This window comes from Podarcis erhardii (genome assembly GCF_964252035.2).
Source record: "Podarcis erhardii genome assembly, chromosome: 12".
NCBI lineage: Eukaryota > Metazoa > Chordata > Lepidosauria > Squamata > Lacertidae > Podarcis > Podarcis erhardii.
Window position 1 is genome coordinate 8,191,081 of NC_138513.1, and position 20,012 is coordinate 8,211,092.

Genomic DNA, 20,012 nt, shown 5'->3' on the forward strand with positions numbered 1-20,012 from the left:
CAGGGAACTCCAAAACAAGGGAGGGAGCAGTGGAAAATGTCCTCTGCCTCCCTCACCTCCCCGATCCCTGGCGTGGTGGTGACGATCAAGCAGGAAAACGTGCTGGCGGACATGCTCTCTTCCATCCTAAGCTTCTGCGGGGATTGCTCTCCTCCTGCGGAGGCTTGGGAAGAAAGCTGCTCTCCCGCCAGCCATATAGTTGGCGGGCGTGCAGGGAAAGGGGAGGCTCCTGGCAAAGTCGCGCAGCTCCCCCACTCGCTAGGGCACCCCTGAGAGGCCGGCGCCCTGGCGCAACGAACCACTAACACCAATGGGAAAGACGGCTCTGGGTGTTTGTCTAAAACTGTAAAGTTTCTAGCGCCCTGCGGCAGGTGGGAAAGGAAGTTTTGTGAGGAAAGCGCCCCTCTTCCTCCAGCTGTGCTCTCATAATTGACGGGAGAAGCCTGCTTACAGCTTAGCATTCTGTTCCTTTCCACAGGTCTTCACTGGGATTTTTACGGCTGAAATGGTCTTCAAACTCATAGCTCTGGATCCCTATTACTACTTTCAGCAGGGCTGGAATATTTTTGACAGCATAATTGTCACGCTAAGCCTGATGGAACTAAGTCTTTCCAGCATGGGAAATGTGTCTGTGTTACGCTCCTTCAGACTGGTAAAGTATTACGTCTGCTTGTCTGTCTGTCTGTCTGTCTGTCTGTCTGTCTGTCTGTCTCTCTCTGTCTTGCACACCCATTGCAACACCTTTTACCAGTTTTTAGAGGGAATTAGTTTAATCACACAACTCTTTCACCTGAAAACTGCAGCTCTGTCATGCATTATTTAAAAAATGACTTCTTGTTTCTCTTTTTCATAATAAGACCATTTGAAAGTAACAATTTTCAGACTAAAGGGTAACCTGCTATGGCTAAGCTGAAACGGCTTACTTTTGTTTGGTGTCTATGTTCATATATACTGCACCATGCCTTCCTTTGGAGGCTATTTTTTGCCCTTTTCCCAGGAGCATATTCATATTGCTTTGCTGTGCTTATTCTCAGCACTATTTTTCCATTTTCTACGTGGCACTTGTAGTCTTTGCCCTCAGTTGTCCACACTGACATGTCACCCAGTTGGCTTTGGTTTCTGAACCCACATGGCTTTGCCGGTGTCACACAACACCAGTGTGATGATGTCTCAGAAGCTCAAAAAACAAGAACCTCCACAGCCGGACCTCGTTTGTGGGCAAATGATGCCAAGGTTTCTAAAGGCATAGAAGAAGATGGATAATAGCATGGAAAAGCAGCAGCAGCCATAGGGCAAGAGGGTGCTGAAATGTACCTAAAATGTACTTGGCAAGATTAATAATTTATTTGTCTGTTTGCTTTTTCTCAAAGTAAATATCAACACTGCGGAGAATAGTTGGGACAGTTATGGAAGAGCCAGTAGCTTTTACTATTTGCTTTAAATATGCTGGGGGCACCAGAGGCAGGCCATGACATATAAGTAACTAAGATTTTGGGGCCCTGTTAGTTTGCTGTGCTTCTTGGGTCCCTCTCTCTTGCCCAAACACATATATCCTCTTCTGTAACAGAAGATGCTCTAGGACAGGCATAGGCAAACTCCGGCCCTCCAGATATTTGGGACTACAATTCCCATCATCCCTGACCACGGGTCCTGTTAGCTAGGGATGATGGGAATTGTGGTCCCAAACATCTGGAGGGCCGGAGTTTGCCTATGCCTGCTCTAGGACTAATTGGGTAAGGGGAGGGGGGTGTTTTTACCTGTTCTATTCTACTCTCTGAAAACCTTCCATCACAACGAAATCAACCCAACTGGTGCAGCAAAAGTAGTCAGGCAGCCCATTGTATCCCTTTTGTGAAGTAACCCATTGGGTTCTCTGCTCTGTACTGGGTGTTAGGAACATCAGAAGCTGCCTTATTAGAGAATTAGAACATTGAGCCATATAGGTCAATATTGACTACATTAATTGGCAGCAACTCACCATGGAATGAACCTGGGATCTTTTGCAGGCAAAGTGTCTCCTCTGCTGCTGAGCTGCAGCAAAAGTGTTTCAGCCTGGATCCCAACCCAGTGGGTTTCTAGTCGAATCTCCTTGTGTGGTTTGCCATTTTGAATGTATCCTCCTGTGTTTTTTTCTTGTCCAGACGCAGAATTGTCTTGTGTGTTTGTTTATCTGCCAGCTCTCAGTTGTTGGGTTGTGTTTTTTTGGTTTACAGCTGAGGGTCTTCAAGCTCGCGAAGTCTTGGCCGACCTTAAACACTCTCATTAAAATCATCGGGAACTCGGTGGGTGCTCTGGGGAACCTCACTCTCGTTCTCGCCATCATCGTCTTCATTTTTGCCGTGGTTGGCATGCAGCTCTTTGGGGACCTGTACTACAAGCACGTCACGAGAATCAGCACCACGGATCGGTTGCCCCGCTGGCACATGAACGACTTCTTCCATTCCTTCCTCATCATCTTCCGCATCCTCTGTGGCGAATGGATCGAGACCATGTGGGACTGTATGAAAGTGGCCGGGCAGCCTCTGTGTCTTCTGGTCTTTTTACTGGTGATGGTGATTGGCAACCTGGTGGTAAGTATGACAAGGCATTTTCGTCTTTTGGAAAGAGTTTCTCCTCTGCCATGCCATGCCTCCCCACTCACAGCAGCCGCTGGTTTTCAGGGTCTCCAGGGCTCATGTTTAGGACATTGTGGCTTTTGAGTCTGGAACCTAGGCTAGAAGGTGTCCTCCACATGTGTTATTGCAGACTCATTGTGTGTGTCGCAAGAAAACCTATCGGAGAAGTTCGACTGTGTGCAAAGTTGATCAGAACAAAACTCAGCCCTGCTCTTAGCCTGTCAGAAGCAAACAGATTGGAGTTGTGTTTGCAAAGACCCTTGGGTAGCCTCCATTGCTGCTGCCTCCTTCCTTACCCTTCCACAGGGAACACACCTTAGGCGGGGAAAGGCAGAGGTGATAGCAGTGGACACAGAAAACACTCTGTGCACCAGGACACCGAGACAGAAACCCTCAGGGGCCTCTTTTCAGTATCCTCAACACGCAGCACAGGAGCTTGTCTTGGCAGGAACTGGAAGACTACAGTCATCTTCTAGCTTCAGAGGGTAGTAGTGCATCTCTTGTGTTGCCTTTTCATGTGGTGGTATGCCAGGGAGTGGGGGGTCCATGGATCTCCTTTCGGGTACCATGGTTCAAAGGCTTGTGCTCTTGAATTGGTCACTCTGTGTTGTGTGCCCGAGACTGAGACATAGCATTCGCCTGTGTGTGTTATAGCTCCTGCTCTGGAGATTTTTGTAGTCTTCTGTAGTCTTTGCCCAAAACTTGGAATGCCAGCCTTCATACACACATGCAACCACGTGGAAACAGCTTCATTGGAATGGTATCTCATGCAGTCTCTCTGTGTGTTTGTGTTTGTGTTTGTGTGTGTGTGTGTGTGTGTGAGAGAGAGAGAGAGAGAGAGAGAGAATGAGAGATGGGACCATGTGGGCTACCACCCAAGTTTCTCATGCAATTGTACCCATGCACATTGTTGCAGAATTCACACACTCACCTACCCCACAGCCATGTAGGGTAGCACAAAAGAGAAGCAGCTCACATGTAATTGTATGTTTTTAGAAGGAGACCTTATAATCCTCTGTACTGGCACCCTCCAGATGTTGTTGGAATTCAACTCCCATCAGCCCCTGCCAGCATGGCCAGTGGCCAGGGATAATGGGAGTTGTAGTCCAAAAACTTGGAAGGCACCCAAATGGCAATCCTTGCTTACCTGGCCTTTAAAATAAGCTGGTTGTGTTTCTACAAAGCTCTCCTACTACCTAGCCAGGCCTCAGTAGAATACTTCCAGTATAGAATAACTTCATATTGGCTTGAATTTAAAATATGGGTGATCATCTAGGTGTTAACATTTGTAGCTGGAAAAGCATGTCAGCGATTCCTAAGCCTTTGGCATTAACTCATACTTCCTGAAATGCATTCTGGCACATTGCAGTACTGTGGCGAGGCTGCCAGTTTCCCATCAGGTTGTGTTAGTCATCCCTGTGGAATTGAATATCTTGACCATGGCCACCAAATTAGGGTCTGCATAGCTCTCTTTAGCGCCGTTATGAGGCACAACTGTAATCTCGTTGCATTTGGAGTGTCATTGACAAATGCCGTCAAGGGTCTGATAGAATCAGGGAATGGGTGGATTGAGCCCCACACACTCGCGCCGAAACGGTTTCGGAACTATCCACCCTTGCATAATGATGTTTACAGTTAGATCTTGCAAAATGGCTTGGCGCATTTCAGATGGAAATGAAGGTCACGGGGTTAATACAGCAAACTGTGGCTTGGCAAGTTATTAAGGAACGATGGAGTGTCTCGTTAACGGCACTCTGTCAGGAGTCCCGGCGATTGCCAACAAAATGTAATTGTACCCTTGTTGCATCATGTGAGGTGACACCAAGGAACCATGTGATGCCACCTGTCACTCAGAGGGGAGTTTTGTGGTGTGATTTTGAAAATTCTTAACATGCTTGCTTGGCAGTACAAACCTTGCTGCCAAGAGGGAGGGAGAGAAATACATTAGGAGCTCTGACCTCTAAACAGCTATGCTGAAATTTCGACCCTGAGATGCAGGGCTTGTGACCGCATTGCTCACTTTAGTTCTGAACAATGAATCAGGTCACTTGATACATTTATCACGAGAGAGAGAGAGAGCCTGGAATTTTCTGTGCCACACGGTTTCATTCTTTACTGGAAGGTCAGATCCCGAAGGCATCCCAGCCAAGAGTCCAATAGTGCCCCTTCAGAAAAGCCACACAAGAACAACCAGCAGTCAGCTATCCATGTTATCTGGTGATATCATCAGAATAAAAGATCTGGATGCTGTGTCAGTGTGTGGTCCCAGGGGTCTTGAGCCAAGGACTTCAGAAATAAAGCCCAGGCACTGTTGTCATGGCAGGAAAGGGAGCTGCCAGCCTGGTCTCCACTATTCATCTGGACTGTTGATGACCAAGAGGTGGTATTGCTGGCGTCAGCTCAGCAGGTGTCAGGTGACGCAGTGGACCAATAGGGTTCCATCTTGTCTTATAACCCTGCTGATCTTAGTTCTTCAGTCTTCTCGTTCACCATCTGTCTCTGGGCCTGTTTCATCACCACCCTGCTTTCCAGACAGATCACCACCTCCATCTCCTGAAATATGGAGCAAGCATTTCCAGGCCTCTTAAAGGAGCAACGTGCTTTTAGTTTGTGACGGCTGAATGGTACTCTGCTTCATAAGCTCAGGAGTTCAGAGATGTTGAGGGCTGAGCATCTAGATCTGGCAAAGATGAGCACAAGAAATAGAAGAACAAGCCTGGGAAAGTGTAGATTAGCTGGACTTGCCAGGCACTTTTTAGCTCAGAGAGCTATAGAGGACAGTGCAACCATTTATGCGGACTGTGGTTTGTAAAGTAGCAGGCCTCAGTCTTAAATCTGAGAGATGGGTTTCCTCCTCTGCCTAAATCGCCATATGGGTTCATTAGTGCTAGTGGGACAGGGGCACCCATAGACCCTGATTTAAATGCTGGGAGCCACTCCAAACCATTTCTTTTAGATGAGGGATAAGGACCATTCACTTGTGTGTGTGCATGCGTGCGCACGCACACATTCCATGTTAGGAAGCTTGTGGAATGTGTTCAGAATTCTAGATTGTGCATATAAATTGGACAACTTACTGGTCATTTGCAGAGAGCTGTCACCACAAGCAGACATGAAAGGAAAACAGGGAACAACCGTTCAGGGAGATCTGGAACACAATGCAACAAATCTCTCAGCAAATCCAGTGGAGGAAGGACTCAGTGGAGGTTGATTCTTTAGGGCGAACGAAGCAGTGCCCAACCAACTTCAGTCTGTCCTCAGCCAGCCCCCTACCTGCCTACCATCTTACTTGCAACCAGTTTAGGAGGCTGTCCTGTATAGCAGCTCCTCCTCCTTAATCTCTGTACAACTCTGTAGGGAGGAAGATGGGGACAAAGCTAGAATTTGTTGACTCTGCCTGTCACTGGTTCTGGTGCCTCCTGTTCTTGGTCTCCCTGGCTTCTGTCCTGTCAGTGCCCAGTGGCACTGGACAACAGTACGTCCTTTTCTCTCCCTGCAGCAGCCTGACGAAATGTCTGCTGTCAGGTGGCAGCTGAGGAAGGAAAGGCCCAGTAGAATTGGTCTTTTAGCAGAACTGATAGAGTGGTCTGGCCTGTTTACCCTCTGCTGAAGCCTGACAAAATTCCTGCTGGCAGGTGACAGTTAATGTGAAAATAACCAAGAGTCCAGCAGTTACATTTTTTACATTTCTTGTAGTTAAGAGACACTATTTTATCAGGGGCTAGGAGATGCTTCTCAAATTCTCCGCGTTGGAATTTCTACCCAGATATTGGGATTAGGTTAGCTGGTCTTCTTTTTTTAGGGGAAGCAATGCACTCCAAGGTTCCAGTTTTAATTTCTGAATTTCATACACACAACTGTGCATAAGCAGTTTGCTGAAGCTTTCAGTTCATTCATGTCTCCTTCCATGTCTCTTCTCATGCCCCCTTCTTTATTGGGGTGCCTGTGCACCAGGATAACTCCGCAAACAACAACAACAAACTCCTCTAAATAAGGTTGCTGTACTTACGACTGCATTAAGATTCTTGTTGTGCTGTGTTTTATCAATGCCCAGGAGCGGACGTACACATAAATAGGGCACAAAAAGAATTCTGATGAAGTCATGTGTACAGCTCACTGATTATGTGATCCTACTCCCCTAGACCTACGTGGGCCCAGAAAGGATGTTATCCAAACTCAGCAAATACTGTAAAGAGGAGCAATTAACCACAAACTGTTTGAAAACCAAAGTGCTGGTCTTTGGAAAGAAGCCTCTCAAATTTCACTAGTCAGTAGATAAATCATGCAATTGATCAATGTCAGGTCTTCAAATACCTCACGGTATTTTTCAGTGAGGCCCTTTCTTGGAAGGCTCATACAGAGAAAACTAAAACTTTCACCACGCTAAGGCTGAAATTCTTCACACAGTGAACTAGAAATAAGTCCCTTTTAATTTGACAGGATTTACTTATTGTTGTTGTTCTTCTTTCTTCTTCTTCATCTTCTTCTTCTTCTTCTTCCTATTATTATTATTATTATTATTATTATTATTATTATTATTATTATATTTATATTTATACTCTGCCTTTTCCCTGCCAGGGACTCAAGGCCACTTACATATAAAATAAGAATAGCTATAGACACAGAAGAAAATAATAATTAAAACATTAATAGAATATTCACACGCGTAGTAGTAGTAGTAGTAATAATTAGGGAGTGTCCAGATGTTGCGCGGACCCCCCTGGTTGAAATTATCAATTTGTCCCTTGACACGGGGACATTCCCAGGGGAACTGAAGGAAGCAGTGGTGTGTCCACTCTTAAAAAAAACTTTATTAGATCCTTTAGACCTATCCAATTACCGCCCAGTTTCAAATCTTCCATACCTGGGTAAGGTAATTGAGAGAGCGGTTGCTGAACAGCTTGGTAGGTTTCTGGAGGAAACATCGGCATTAGATCCATTTCAGTCCGGTTTCCGTCCTGGTTTTGGGACGGAGGCGGCTCTGGTTGCCCTAACAGATGATCTCCGTAGACAACTGGATTGAGGCGGGTCAGGACTGCTGATCCTTTTAGATTTGTCAGCAGCCTTTGACATGGTCGATCATGATCTTCTGGACCACCGCCTCGCAGACGTGGGGATACAGGGCATAGCCCGTAACTGGTTGTGCTCTTTTATCTCTGGTCGGGGACAGAGGGTGGCACTAGGGAGGGAAATGTCGTCGCGTCACTCCTTGGTGTGTGGAGTGCCGCAGGGCGCAATTCTCTCCCCGATGCTTTTTAACATCTTTATGCGCCCCCTTGCCCAGATTATCCGGAGCTTTGGGCTGGGCTGTCACCAATATGCTGATGACACTCAGCTCTATCTGCTGATGGATGGCCACACCGACTCAGCCCCAAACACATTGACCAGATGCTTGGAAGCTGTGGCTGGATGGTTTCGTGGGAGCCGATTGAAACTAAATCCTTCAAAGACAGAGGTCCTATGGCTAGGTCGGGATGGCATGGGGATGAGGGACCAACTCCCTTCTCTTGCGGGGGCCCAATTAGTGCCATTGCCTTCCGTTAAGAGTTTGGGTGTAATCCTTGACGCCTCCCTTTCCATGGAGGCGCAAGTTACAGCAACAGCCAAGGCGACATTTTTCCCCTTCGCCGCATCAAGCAGTTGGTCCCTTACCTTTCCCGCCCTGACCTGGCCACAGTGATCCATGCGACGGTCACCTCCAGGCTTGACTACTGTAATTCACTCTATGCGGGGCTGCCCTTGAAGCTGTCCCAGAAACTCCAGCGGGTACAGAATGCTGCAGCGAGGCTCCTCACGGGGTCTCTGCCATGGGAGCATATTCACCCAGTGCTTTTCCCGCTGCGCTGGCTCCCGGTGGAGTACAGGGTCAGATTTAAGGTGCTGCTTTTGACCTTTAAAGCCCTTCACGGCCTAGGACCCTCGTACCTACGGGACCGCCTCTCCTGGTATGCCCCACGGAGAGCCTCAAGTCCATAAATAACAACACCCTAGTGGTCCCGGGCCCTAAGGAAGTTAGATTGGCTTCAACCAGAGCCAGGGCCTTTTCAACTCTGGCTCCGGCCTGGTGGAACGCTCTGCCTCATAAGACCAGGGCCCTGCAGGATCTGATTTCTTTCCGCAGGGCCTGTAAGACAGAGTTGTTCCGCCTGGCCTTTGGCTTGGAGCCAATTTGATTCCCTCCCTCTCTTTCTTTTTTTCTTTTTCTTCTCCTCCTGCGATGAGGCTACATTTTAATATTTTAATGTTCCATTATTTTAATGTTGTATTTTATTTTTGTTTTTAAGTTGTAATCATTCATCTTGTTTTTATTATTGCTTGTAAGCCACTCTGAGCCCGGCCTTGGCTGGGGAGGGCGGGGTATAAATAAAAAAAAATTATTATTATTATTATTATTATTATTATTATTATTATTAATACTATATTTCTACCATACTCAACTGGCTGCGTTTCCCCACTCTGGGCAGCTTTCAACAGAACATTAAGACCAGAATAAAATTTCAAACATTAAAAACTTTCTATTTAAATTACAATAACTGTTTCTAAATTTGCACCGACACATACTACTACTACTACTAATAATAATAATAATAATAATTTATTTATACCCCGCCCATCTGGCTGGGTTTCCCCAGCCACTCTGGGCAGCTTCCAACAAAACACTAAAATACAATAACCTATTAAACATTAAAAGCTTCCCTAAACAGGGCTACCTCCAGATGTCTTCTAAAAGTCAACAACAACCAAAACAGCATGGACCAGCCCCCTCATTAAAAGCAGCCATTTCCCAAACCCTTTTGGAACAGGAAAGTATTCACCTGCTGGCAGAAGGAGAAGTCTAGATTCTCTAGGAAGGGAGTTCTAAAGTCTGGGAGCAACAACCAAGAAGGCACCACCTCAATAAGAGAACATCTGTCTCTACTGGAAACACTGGGTTCCTTTGGAATTTTTATCCCTTATGGGACTTCCGTCTCCAAGGAAAATGAGAGAAGCCCACGTAATCATCTTGCAAGGATGCTAACCTATTCCAGTTCTGAAAATGTGTCACTGTCATGCGTTGTATTGTCATTAATGTACTGGCGGGAAGATGATAAGGTCTGCTGTGAAATAAAAATGTTGGCGAATATTCGAGGAGATTCATGCTTGAGGCTGTTGAGAGGTTGTGGGGTGGTTGTTATTGTTTTGCATAACCAAAAAGCTTCCAGTTGAATTTTGTAAAATGCATAGCGGCGAGGCTGCAGCTCATTGGTAGAGCGTCTGGCTTGCATGTAGAAGATTCCTGGTTCAGTCCCTGTCATCTCCAGGTAGGACTGGAAAAGACTTCCTGTCTGAAACCCTGGGCAGCCACTTCCTGTCAGTGTAGACAATACTGGGCTAGACAAACCAACAGTCTGACTCAGTAGAAAACAGTTTCCTATATCCCATCTAGACATGTAGGCAAGGCTTTTCAGGAAGGCAATATGATTACCATCCAAGCTGATGCTAGCATCTAAATATAAATATTTTCCCCACAGGAAGCAAGCCTTATGCAAACAACAACAACAACTTTGAAATACTAATTTCCTTATAATTTGGATAGAGGGGCGAAAGCAAAAGCTGCAGTTTTTAAACATTGTATTTCTGCTAACCGGTTTCCCCAAAGTGGATGTTATTCTTTAATCAACAATATCCTCTGGCTTCTAAATATTTATCAGACACAAAGTAGTTAAGAGTGTATTTATTCAAGAGATCAGGAGCATTTTATTTTTTTAACAAGCACAGTTAACTACGAGAGGGATTAGCTGTTGAAAGGAGGAAGTTCTTTCACCCTCGGATAAATAAAACATCCGAACTCCGCAGTGTTATAACCCAGGGGAAAAAAACCAAAATTATTCCAAGGATGAGAATGCACGTCAGCCGCTGTGGTATCCCAAAATCCCATAAGAGTTCAAGATTAGAATGGGGTAGTCGGTGCAGCCTCAGCCTTCTTCAGAATCTCACCCTAAACACACACACATAGGGAGATGTTTGTAGTCCTCATGATAACAGAAATATTCTGGAAAGCATATAGGCAATGGCCTGCTGAAATTTGAAGGCTGCAAAGGTGGCTGAATAAGATTTTTGGTGGTTGTAGGTAAAACTTGAGCATCCTTGTCCCTCCTATAGCTTGCAAAACTACAATTTTGTTGTTGTCGTTTGGTCGTGTCCGACTCTTCGTGACCCCATGGACCAGAGCACGCCAGGCACTCCTGTCTTCCACTGCCTCCCGCAGTTTGGTCAGACTCATGTTTGTAAATGCCATCCCCATGTCTCTTTGCAACCGCACACTCCAGACAGTCATCATGGCTGCTTCCCATCAGTCCCTGCATGGAGTTCCTCCCCCTTCTTGCTTCTTCCCAGAAAGCCCTGCTCCCTAAACTTCTGTCGTAAAAGGGCACCCTCTTTTTCTGCGGTGACATCACACCCCCGTCTTTATCCTGGCAACCTCCCTCTGTGCCTGGCAAGGTCTTGTTCCTGGTTGATGACTTCCATTGAGGGTTACAGATAGGTAGCCGTGTTGGTCTGCCATAGTCAAAACAAAATAAAAAAATTCCTTCCAGTAGCACCTTAAAGACCAACTAAGTTGTTCTAGGTATGAGCTTTCGTGTGCATGCACACTTCTTCAGATACACTGAAACAGAAGTCACCAGACCTTCGTGACCCCATTGACCAGAGCATGCCAGGCTTCACTAGGTCTGGTGACTGGCATGGTCTGGCATGGACTGGCATGCCAGGCTTCACTAGGTCTGGTGACCAGAGCATGCCAGGCTTCACTAGGTCTGGTGAAAGGTCTGGTGACTTCTGTTTCAGTGTATCTGAAGAAGTGTGCATGCACACGAAAGCTCATACCTAGAACAACTTAGTTGGTCTTTAAGGTGCTACTGGAAGGAATTTTTTTATTTTGTTTCCATTGAGGGGTAATGGGTAGCCATCACAACCACTGTTTCTTCAGTGACCCGCCATCGTCAGGCTGGCCTCATGAAGAAGTTTGTTGTTGTTTAGTCGTTTAGTCGTGTCCGACTCTTCGTGACCCCATGGACCAGAGCACGCCAGGCACTCCTGTCTTCCACTGCCTCCCACAGCTTTGTCAAACTCATGCTGGTAGCTTCGAGAACACTGTCCCACCATCTCGTCCTCTGTTGTCCCCTTCTCCTTGTGCCCTCCATCTTTCCCAACATCAGGGTCTTTTCCAGGGAGTCTTCTCTTCTCATGAGGTGGCCAAAGTATTGGAGCCTCAGCTTCAGGATCTGTCCTTCCAGTGAGCACTCAGGGCTGATTTCCTTCAGAATGGAGAGGTTTGATGTTCTTGCAGTCCATGGGACTCTCAAGAGTCTCCTCCAGCACCAGAATTCAAAAGCATCCATTCTTCGGCGATCAGCCTTCTTTATGGTCCAGCTCTCACTTCCATACATCACTACTGGGAAACCCATGGCTTGAACTATACGGACCTTTGTTGGCAAGGTGATGTCTCTGCTTTTTAAGATGCTGTCTAGGTTTGCCATCGCCTTTCTCCCAAGGAGCAGGCGTCTTTTAATTTATATTATGTAAAATAACAAAGATGAATCAGTTATGCGAAGTATGCAGTGTAGTTTACACTGGTCTCATAATTCAGATTTTAAATTGCAGGCCAAGATATGTCTTCCTTCTGGTGCTGGACATACACATTTCAGTTCATAATTGAGAGACGCTGAAGTACAGTGTTTGGGAAATCTTTATTCCTCACCCTCCACCATGTGTTGGGTTGCTACCTGGGTCGCCCTGACCCCCATTAAAGTTTAGAGAGTGAAAGCACACAGTCTCCTTTCTGTTCTTCTATCGCAGGGCTGTAATTGCTTGACCTTGTTACACTCTTTTCAAAATACTGTATTAATCGCTTGCTTCCGGGGCAAAAGCTGCACCAGCATTTGACCCATGTGGATTCTGCTCTTGAGTCTTGACTGCATATTCCTCCGGTGCCTGTGAACAATATTCTGTGTTATGTGAAAGGGGAAATGGCAAAGGCTTTGTAAACGAAGGGCTTCCCTTCTATTCCAAATATATTGTCCCAAGGGGTTAACCTTGATATGAGGACTGCTAATTCTAGGGTGACAAGATGCAAAAGAAGATAGAGGCTCCTGGACCTTTGAAAGCTGTGCGGAACATGTCCTGAAATGGAGCACAGCAATTTCCCCCTATAAAATTGAGCAGTAACCATTCATTTATATGGGAAAACGTAAATGAGTACATCAGGGATATTTGGGGGTAAGGGCCTACAAACCTCCCCTCTAGCAGCCTGCTACACATTGAGACTCAATCCTGATTTGATCTGCATGGACCCATGCGATATCTTGTTTCTCTTGGTCACGCTAGAGCATGACGGGATGTTAGGAAGGTAAGGGGGGGGGCTTTTTCCTTTTAGGACAGACAAGACAGAATTAGAGCAGAAATGTAGTTTTTTGCAAATGTGTATACTTTGCAGATGAATTATATCTATTTATAGAAAGGATTTTTGCTGTCCCTATACCTACTGTGACTAAGGGCTTGTCCACACTTCCGCTCGTCCCTTAGAAAGCACAGGTCCGAACGGTTTCCCCCTTGCCCTGAGCCTTTCCCAGGGAAACCCCACTAAGTGGGAGCAAATGGCAATTTGTGGAAAACCCAATTGCTGTTTGCTCTGATTGAGTGCTAAAGAGTGGTTTTCTGTGCGGGGAAGCAGTGAGATGAGGATGTGTAGATAAATTCTAGGAGCAATTGCTATGTTCATGGCTGTAACCAGTCCCCCTTTTAAAGCCATCAAAGCCAGTGGTCATTGCCAAAGCTTGTGGCCATGAGTCCCATACATTAAACATGCACTGGGTGAGGAAGTAATCCTCTTTCCACAAAGTGAAACTTCCAGAGTTTTATACGGCTTTGCTAGGCTGCAGGCTCATGCACGGTCAAACTTATCTTTACTTTCTTAAGGACTAGAGGCTTGCTTAGATTTTTAGAATGAAAAGCACAGGTTCTTGTGATGCTGAATATTGGGCTCCGGTTCCAGTGCTTCAGCTTATCCCGGCATGATTGCAGAACAACTCACGCACACAGCCATAGCTCTAGGAAAACGCCTTAGAAAGAAAGTTGGGAAGCAGCCAGGAAGCCCAAGGCAACGTCTGAGATAAGGAGAGAAAAGTCGGAGTATATTACATCACCTTGGACACCTCATTAAGCAAAGTGAATTCAACTCCAGACACATCCTGCTTAGCCAAGGAGAGGAAGCTCTAGCAGATGAATAAGCACATTCTGGGACACAAGCGAGCACAAGAGACTCAAAACAATTGTCATCCCATTTGTAAGCTTGTTTGCTTCTGTTCTGCTTGCTAGTGCTGTGTTAAGGTTCGGATTTAAAGCTCCCCATCCCCAGTTCCTTCCAAATTCCTTTTTTAGAAAAAAGAATCTTTTAGAGAGAGTCAGTGGTTTTGTAAGTTGCACTTAGACCATGGAGATCTCGATTTCAATTCCCCCCAGGCAGCTGAAAGCTTACCTTATCCTTTGACCGCTAATTGCCTCTCAACTTTACCTGCCTCACACAGTTGTTATGAAGATAAAATGTGGGGTGGGATGTACATTGCCCTGCGGGAATAGGCCTAAGAGATGATGAAACAACTTTACAAAGCAATCTACAAAATTTAACGGTGCATAGAGTTTAGTAGGTTGAAAGTGGGCAGGATGGGGGTTAGTAGCGAATTGCCCACCCAATGGCAGGACTGTGTGTTGTAGCAGCTGAGTTTTAAAGATGGGCTATGGCAGAGCTTGAGTTGCTATTTCTTCTTATCTGCTGACACCTTTTGCTTGCTTTCTTCCATTTTGTAGTTGCGTCCTCTAGGGTTGTCCCTCTTTTGTGACAGGGTTCCTGTGCCTTTAAAAAGGTGTACAACTGGGACTATAGCTTGACAGTTCCAATTTTCCCTATCGCTGTATCTGTATTCTTTGAAATGTCACAGTTGGATGGATCCATGGGCTGCTGCCGCCACACCAGCCCTCAACTCTGCATTGAAAGATCCTTTTCTGTGCTGCTTTTTTGAGGAAGAGGGAGTATTCTTCTTCCCAGGTGAAAGGCCACAGGCTCTCCATGACTATTATCTCCCCTTCCCTTAGCTTTCCGGTGGTCCCTCTTCTGCTTGTGTCAAGTAAAGAGATTCAGGAAGAGGGATAACATTATTTTAGAAAGTTGCCACAGCAATTTACAAACCTTTTCGGAAGCCTTACTTCGTTTTTACAACAGCAGTATTAAGCAGGCTACTACAGTTAAAAGTATAAGGAACGTGGGTGGTGCTGCGAGTTAAACCACAGAGCCTAGGACTTGCCGATCAGAAGGTCGGCGGTTTGAATCCCTGCAACGGGGTGAGCTCCTGTTGCTCAGTCCCTGCTCCTGCCAACCTAGCAGTTCGAAAGCACGTCAAAGTGCAAGTAGATAAATAGGTACCACTCCGGTGGGAAGGCAAACGGCGTTTCTGTGCACTGCTCTGGTTCGCCAGAAGCGGCTTAGTCATGCTGGCCATATGACCTGGAAGCTGTACGCCAGCTCCCTTGGCCAATAAAGCGAGATGAGCGCTGCAACCCCAGAGTCGGTCACGACTGGACCTAATGGTCAGGGGTCCCTTTACCTTTACCTTTACAGTTGAAAGTATACAGTGGTCCCTCAGGTTACAGACACTTCAGGTTACAGACAATCCAGGTTACAGACTCTGCTAACCCAGAAATAGTACCTCAGGTTAAGAACTTTGCTTCAGGATGAGAATGAAATCGATGGCAGCGACGCAGCAGCAGCGGGAGGCCCCATTAGCTAAAGTGGTACCTCAGGTTAAGAACTGTTTCAGGTTAAGAACGGACCTCCGAAACGAATTAAGTTCTTAACCTGAGGTACCACTGTAATGAACTGGGTTGAGGAACTGAAGCTGAGGGAGATGGCTGCCCTTGAATTATCAGAGAATGCTTTCAATTAGTTGTGGATGCATTAAATTTATCGTGAGGGATTTTTGCAGCTCAGGGTGGATAGAGGAGTCTGTTCCTCCTATTCCAAAGTATCCTTGCTCTCTTTCTATACCCAGGAAGATCTTAACGTTGAAGGGCCTTTTCATCAAGTGAGACCCTCTGCGCATTCTGAGGTGCCACGGTTCTGCAAGAGGACTGTATCAATTGATTTCTGTGTCTAGAACAGCTTTGCAGCAGAGGAAAGATACAAACCCGAGACCTTATATGTCGGAGCACAACTTTCTATCCACAGGATCACACTGGCACCAATCTATTTCTTGTCAGTACGAATGACATCAAATTAGAACAGCCGTAAAGCCCAACTGGGAGAAAGTGAAGGGGAAAGTTTCTGAAAACCAGATGGATACAAAATTAAAAGCGAGCCCTTTCCTCTCTCCTTTCATTCTCAAGGAATTCCCAAGTTGAATGTGTTTAATTAGAAAGAAAAGAAAAAATCCTCGCTGTGGCTGGCATTTTTATTTAGATTTATTTATTTCCAGGTGAAATAAAATCTGTTTCAGTTGTAATGTAATAAAAATGCTTTCCATTTACTTGCTTGCTGAATTTTGGCATATATATTGCCTCAGTAATATGTACAACAGGCATGTATGATGCAGCTGGCAGGGGCTGATAGGACTTGTAAGGTAAAGTAAAGGTAAAGGGACCCCTGACCATTAGGTCCAGTCATGGCCAACTCTGGGGTTGCGGCGCTCATCTTACTTTATTGGCCGAGGGAGCTGGCGTACAGCTTCCGGGTCATGTGGCCAGAGTGACTAAGCTGCTTCTGGCGAACCAGAGCAGCGCACAGAAACGCCGTTTACCTTCCCGCCAGAGCGGTACCTATTTATCTACTTGCACTTTGACGTGCTTTTGAACTGTTAGGTTGGCAGGAGCATGGACCGAGCAACGGGAGCTCACCCCGTTGTGGGGATTCGAACCACCGACCTTCTGATCAGCAAGTCCTAGGCTCTGTGGTTTAACCCACAGCGCCACCCGCGTCCCTTGATAGGACTTGTAGTTCAAGACATCTGGAGGGTGTCCAGTTGGGGAAGGCTGTTCTAACTGCTATGGGACATTGGTTGTGGATCGAAGAACAGTGACCCAAGTAGCACATCCACTACTATTTCTGTTTTGCTTTATAAAACGCTTTGTACAAGCTTCTACTCCATAAGTTTATACTTCGTAAGAATCAAGTGGAAAAGCTCTTTTCTAGATTGTGCCACAAACAAGGGAGGACTACATGTTTGAAGGTTTCTCCTCTTTGGGGGGTTGTTGCTGGCATCCGTCTGTCTCAAGAGACAATGGAGGAGCCTCAGGGGGTGAAGTCAAACCACTGTCTCTGCTGCACTAAGGTGACCTCCCTGAGCAGTGTGTATGGAGGTCCTGGGCTGCCCAAACAACAAGACCTCCCTCTAGGCTTTGCCAATGTGGTCCAAGGTAAAGCAGAGCAATATGTTTGGCACCAGCTTGGCTGCAGGAAGGAGGTGTAGAAGGTACCATCCAACCATCTTTGAAACTTTGCTTCCGGATTTGTGTATGGTTTAATCCTTGGCCTTTTCTTCTCCCAAAGATGTCCTGCAAGGGTCAAAGTTTTCCTTCTCCTACATGGACTCCCATCCCAGATTAATGAACCCCATCAGCCCTTTTACTTCCCAGTACAGCATGCGCAGAAACCGCCTTCTTGACCACTGGATCCACTACAGTGGTACCTCGGGTTACATACGCTTCAGGTTACAGACGCTTCAGGTTACAGACTCCGCTAACCCAGAAATAGTACCTCAGGTTAAGGACTTTGCTTCAGGATGAGAACAGAAATTGTGCTCCAGTGGTGCAGCGGCAGCGGGAGGCCCCATTAGCTAAAGAGGTGCTTCAGGTTAAGAACAGTTTCAGGTTAAGAACAGACCTCCGGAATGAATTAAAAACTTAACCCGAGGTACCACTGTATTGGTCTCATCTGCTCAATCTGCCAGAGCTTGTCTTCACATGCAGAGGAAGTCCCTAACTCACCGAGGGTTTGAGACCCATTGGCTACCTCACCTGGTTTCACGGCCCATTGAAACCATTCCAGGGATGTGGTTGCTGTCACATGCTGACAATTTGACTTGCACATGTAATTCAGAAGCCCACCAGGCTGCCTATTGACCATTAGCTGTCCTGATCATGAAGTCTACGCTTGCTCGCTTCCCGTTCTTTGAGGTCATATCAGTGTTTCATTGTTTTGACTTCAGTTCTGAAAAGTTGTACAGCCACGGTGCTCATTTAGATTCAAGTCTTGGCCTTTTGCTTCTGTCCCCGGTTTCGTAGCCTAACCCCACGTTCGTCATTTCCAAAATAGGCAGGGGAAAACCTTGCTTTGGAATCCAGAGGTTCTCTGAAGTGGAGGACCGAGAGAGCCATCTCCTTATTGGGGCTGGAGATGGCTCTGGTCCATGCTTCTCTGCATTTATAAAATGTTTACAAAGTGAAGGAATTTGTTATTGATTTCCAAATAGCATTATGAGAAAGAGGACACTATGTTCTGGAGGTAACACAGCGTGAACCAAAGCAGTGGGGTTTAATGTTAGCTATCCCCTAAAGCAGAGCTCAGATACATTTCACAATGAAAAATAAACCAGTTTCCTCTCTTGAGAGTGGCTGCCCACTGTTTCTTCTTAGCCCTACACTATCTTCAAACGAAAAGCAGTGATTGCATTGCTTTAAGATAGTTGCATTTAAGCAGCTTGGTTAAGACATTGGCAGGGCTATGTTGCAGGGATAGGGGAGGAATTTACTTGCTTTATTTGATCCACATGCCCCCCCCCAAGATATGCAAACTAAAACTCAGCTATCCTTTGAAATTTGCGTTTCCCCGAATTTTGCAATGCAGTTGTCCTGCTAGAAAGTATACAGACACATGCATATTAGAGGGAAACATGGATAAAATACTAATGGGGAAATGTGCAGTTTTTCACTAGTAGTACATGAATATCAGTGAGATTGAATGCAAAAATGTGTATCTTAGGAGAAATGCATGCTTTTTACCATATGTGGTAAAAAGTTAAATAATGGATCCCCAAATGTATGTTAATGGTGGCCTTTGCATCTGAAAATGTTGAAGACCACTGTTGTAGTCCACAGCCCAACAAGAAATTAGCATCGTAATCTCTGGTTAAAATGTAGTCCTCTGAGAGTTCATGGGCAACATCCATGATTATGATTAAGTTGTTGTTGTCTTGTTGTATTTGGCTTGCTAATCACTCACAACTTACACCCTTGATGTGGATTGCACTATGAATTATGGTGTCCACCATTAATTCTGGTATGTGCTAATATCCCCAATCAGTAATGTACAGTTATGAAGGCATATTGATATAAGATGTTAAAACCCTGAACAGGATTCTGTGTGATAGAAGAGGCTGTGCCCCCGATTCAGTGAAAGTTAATTGTATCTCATTGAAATCAACGGGAGACTGTTAATCATAATGGGAGTGCAAGTTCAGTTTTAATTTTATTTATTTATCATTCGCATTTATAATTTGCCTCAAAAAACAAATTATCTAGACATCATGGGGAGACCCTTAAAAAAATAAGCTTAAAAATGCATCAAGCAAAAAGGAACCTACAAACACCAGTATAATAATTTTTTAAAAATTAAAGAGCTAAAATCACTATCAAATACAGGAGCTAAAAACTGCTAACTTCACCACAGAGTCTTAAAAACAAGATATTTAAAAATTAGGAAGTTTTAGAATTCCATGGGTGTTTAAGTTGGTATCAGGATTGGAGTGAAGGCATCCTAAAACCTCCTAGCTATTTTGCTTTCCCTGGTCCCTGGGAATCTAGACTCAAATTATCTAGACGCAAATTATCCAGACGCAAATTAGTACAGCCAAGATGACTAAGTTTAAAGTTTGATAAAAGCTTTATTGAGGACACACACACACACACACACACACACACACACACACACACAACCACTCCCTTGCACAAGCAGACAGAGGTGACAGATAAAAGGTTTCTCATACTTCAAAAGACAGTCTTCTACTAGTAAAGGCGACCTGTCAACCTGGGATCTCGCATGCACCAGAAGATAGCCCCAAAGATCACAGTCCAAGCCCAAGACAATCCCTCCAAACTTATCTCTCCATTCCTTTTTTACGCAGCTGCTTCGTAGTCCAGCTCTGAACCTGCCTTCCCCTGATTGGCTCTCCCTCTTTCCCCTTTCCCCTTAATGTTGGGCTTGATGGATACCCCAAGCATTTGTCATTTGCACACCGCAGATGTCATCCACATGTTCTGCCCCTGAGTCAAAAGTTCCAAACAGTCCTTAGATGTGATTCTTTACATTTCTGTCTTTGTTTGTGTCATGTTGTAAATGCCCATGTGCAGCCTTTTCAAATGAACTCTAATTCT

At 45.5% G+C, this 20,012-nt stretch overlaps 1 protein-coding gene across 7 annotated transcripts in view; it reads left to right on the forward strand.

Moving 5' to 3' along the window:
• The window catches only part of LOC309325870 (sodium channel protein type 5 subunit alpha-like), a 214,569-nt gene that overhangs the window by 92,948 nt on the left and 101,609 nt on the right, over positions 1-20,012 (forward strand). For all 7 annotated transcript variants that reach the window (XM_081834160.1, XM_081834161.1, XM_081834162.1 and 4 more), the window contains 2 exons: positions 479-652; positions 2,214-2,570. In XM_081834160.1, the coding sequence (XP_081690286.1) occupies positions 479-652; positions 2,214-2,570 (531 nt within the window). The remainder of the gene's footprint in view (positions 1-478; positions 653-2,213; positions 2,571-20,012) is intronic.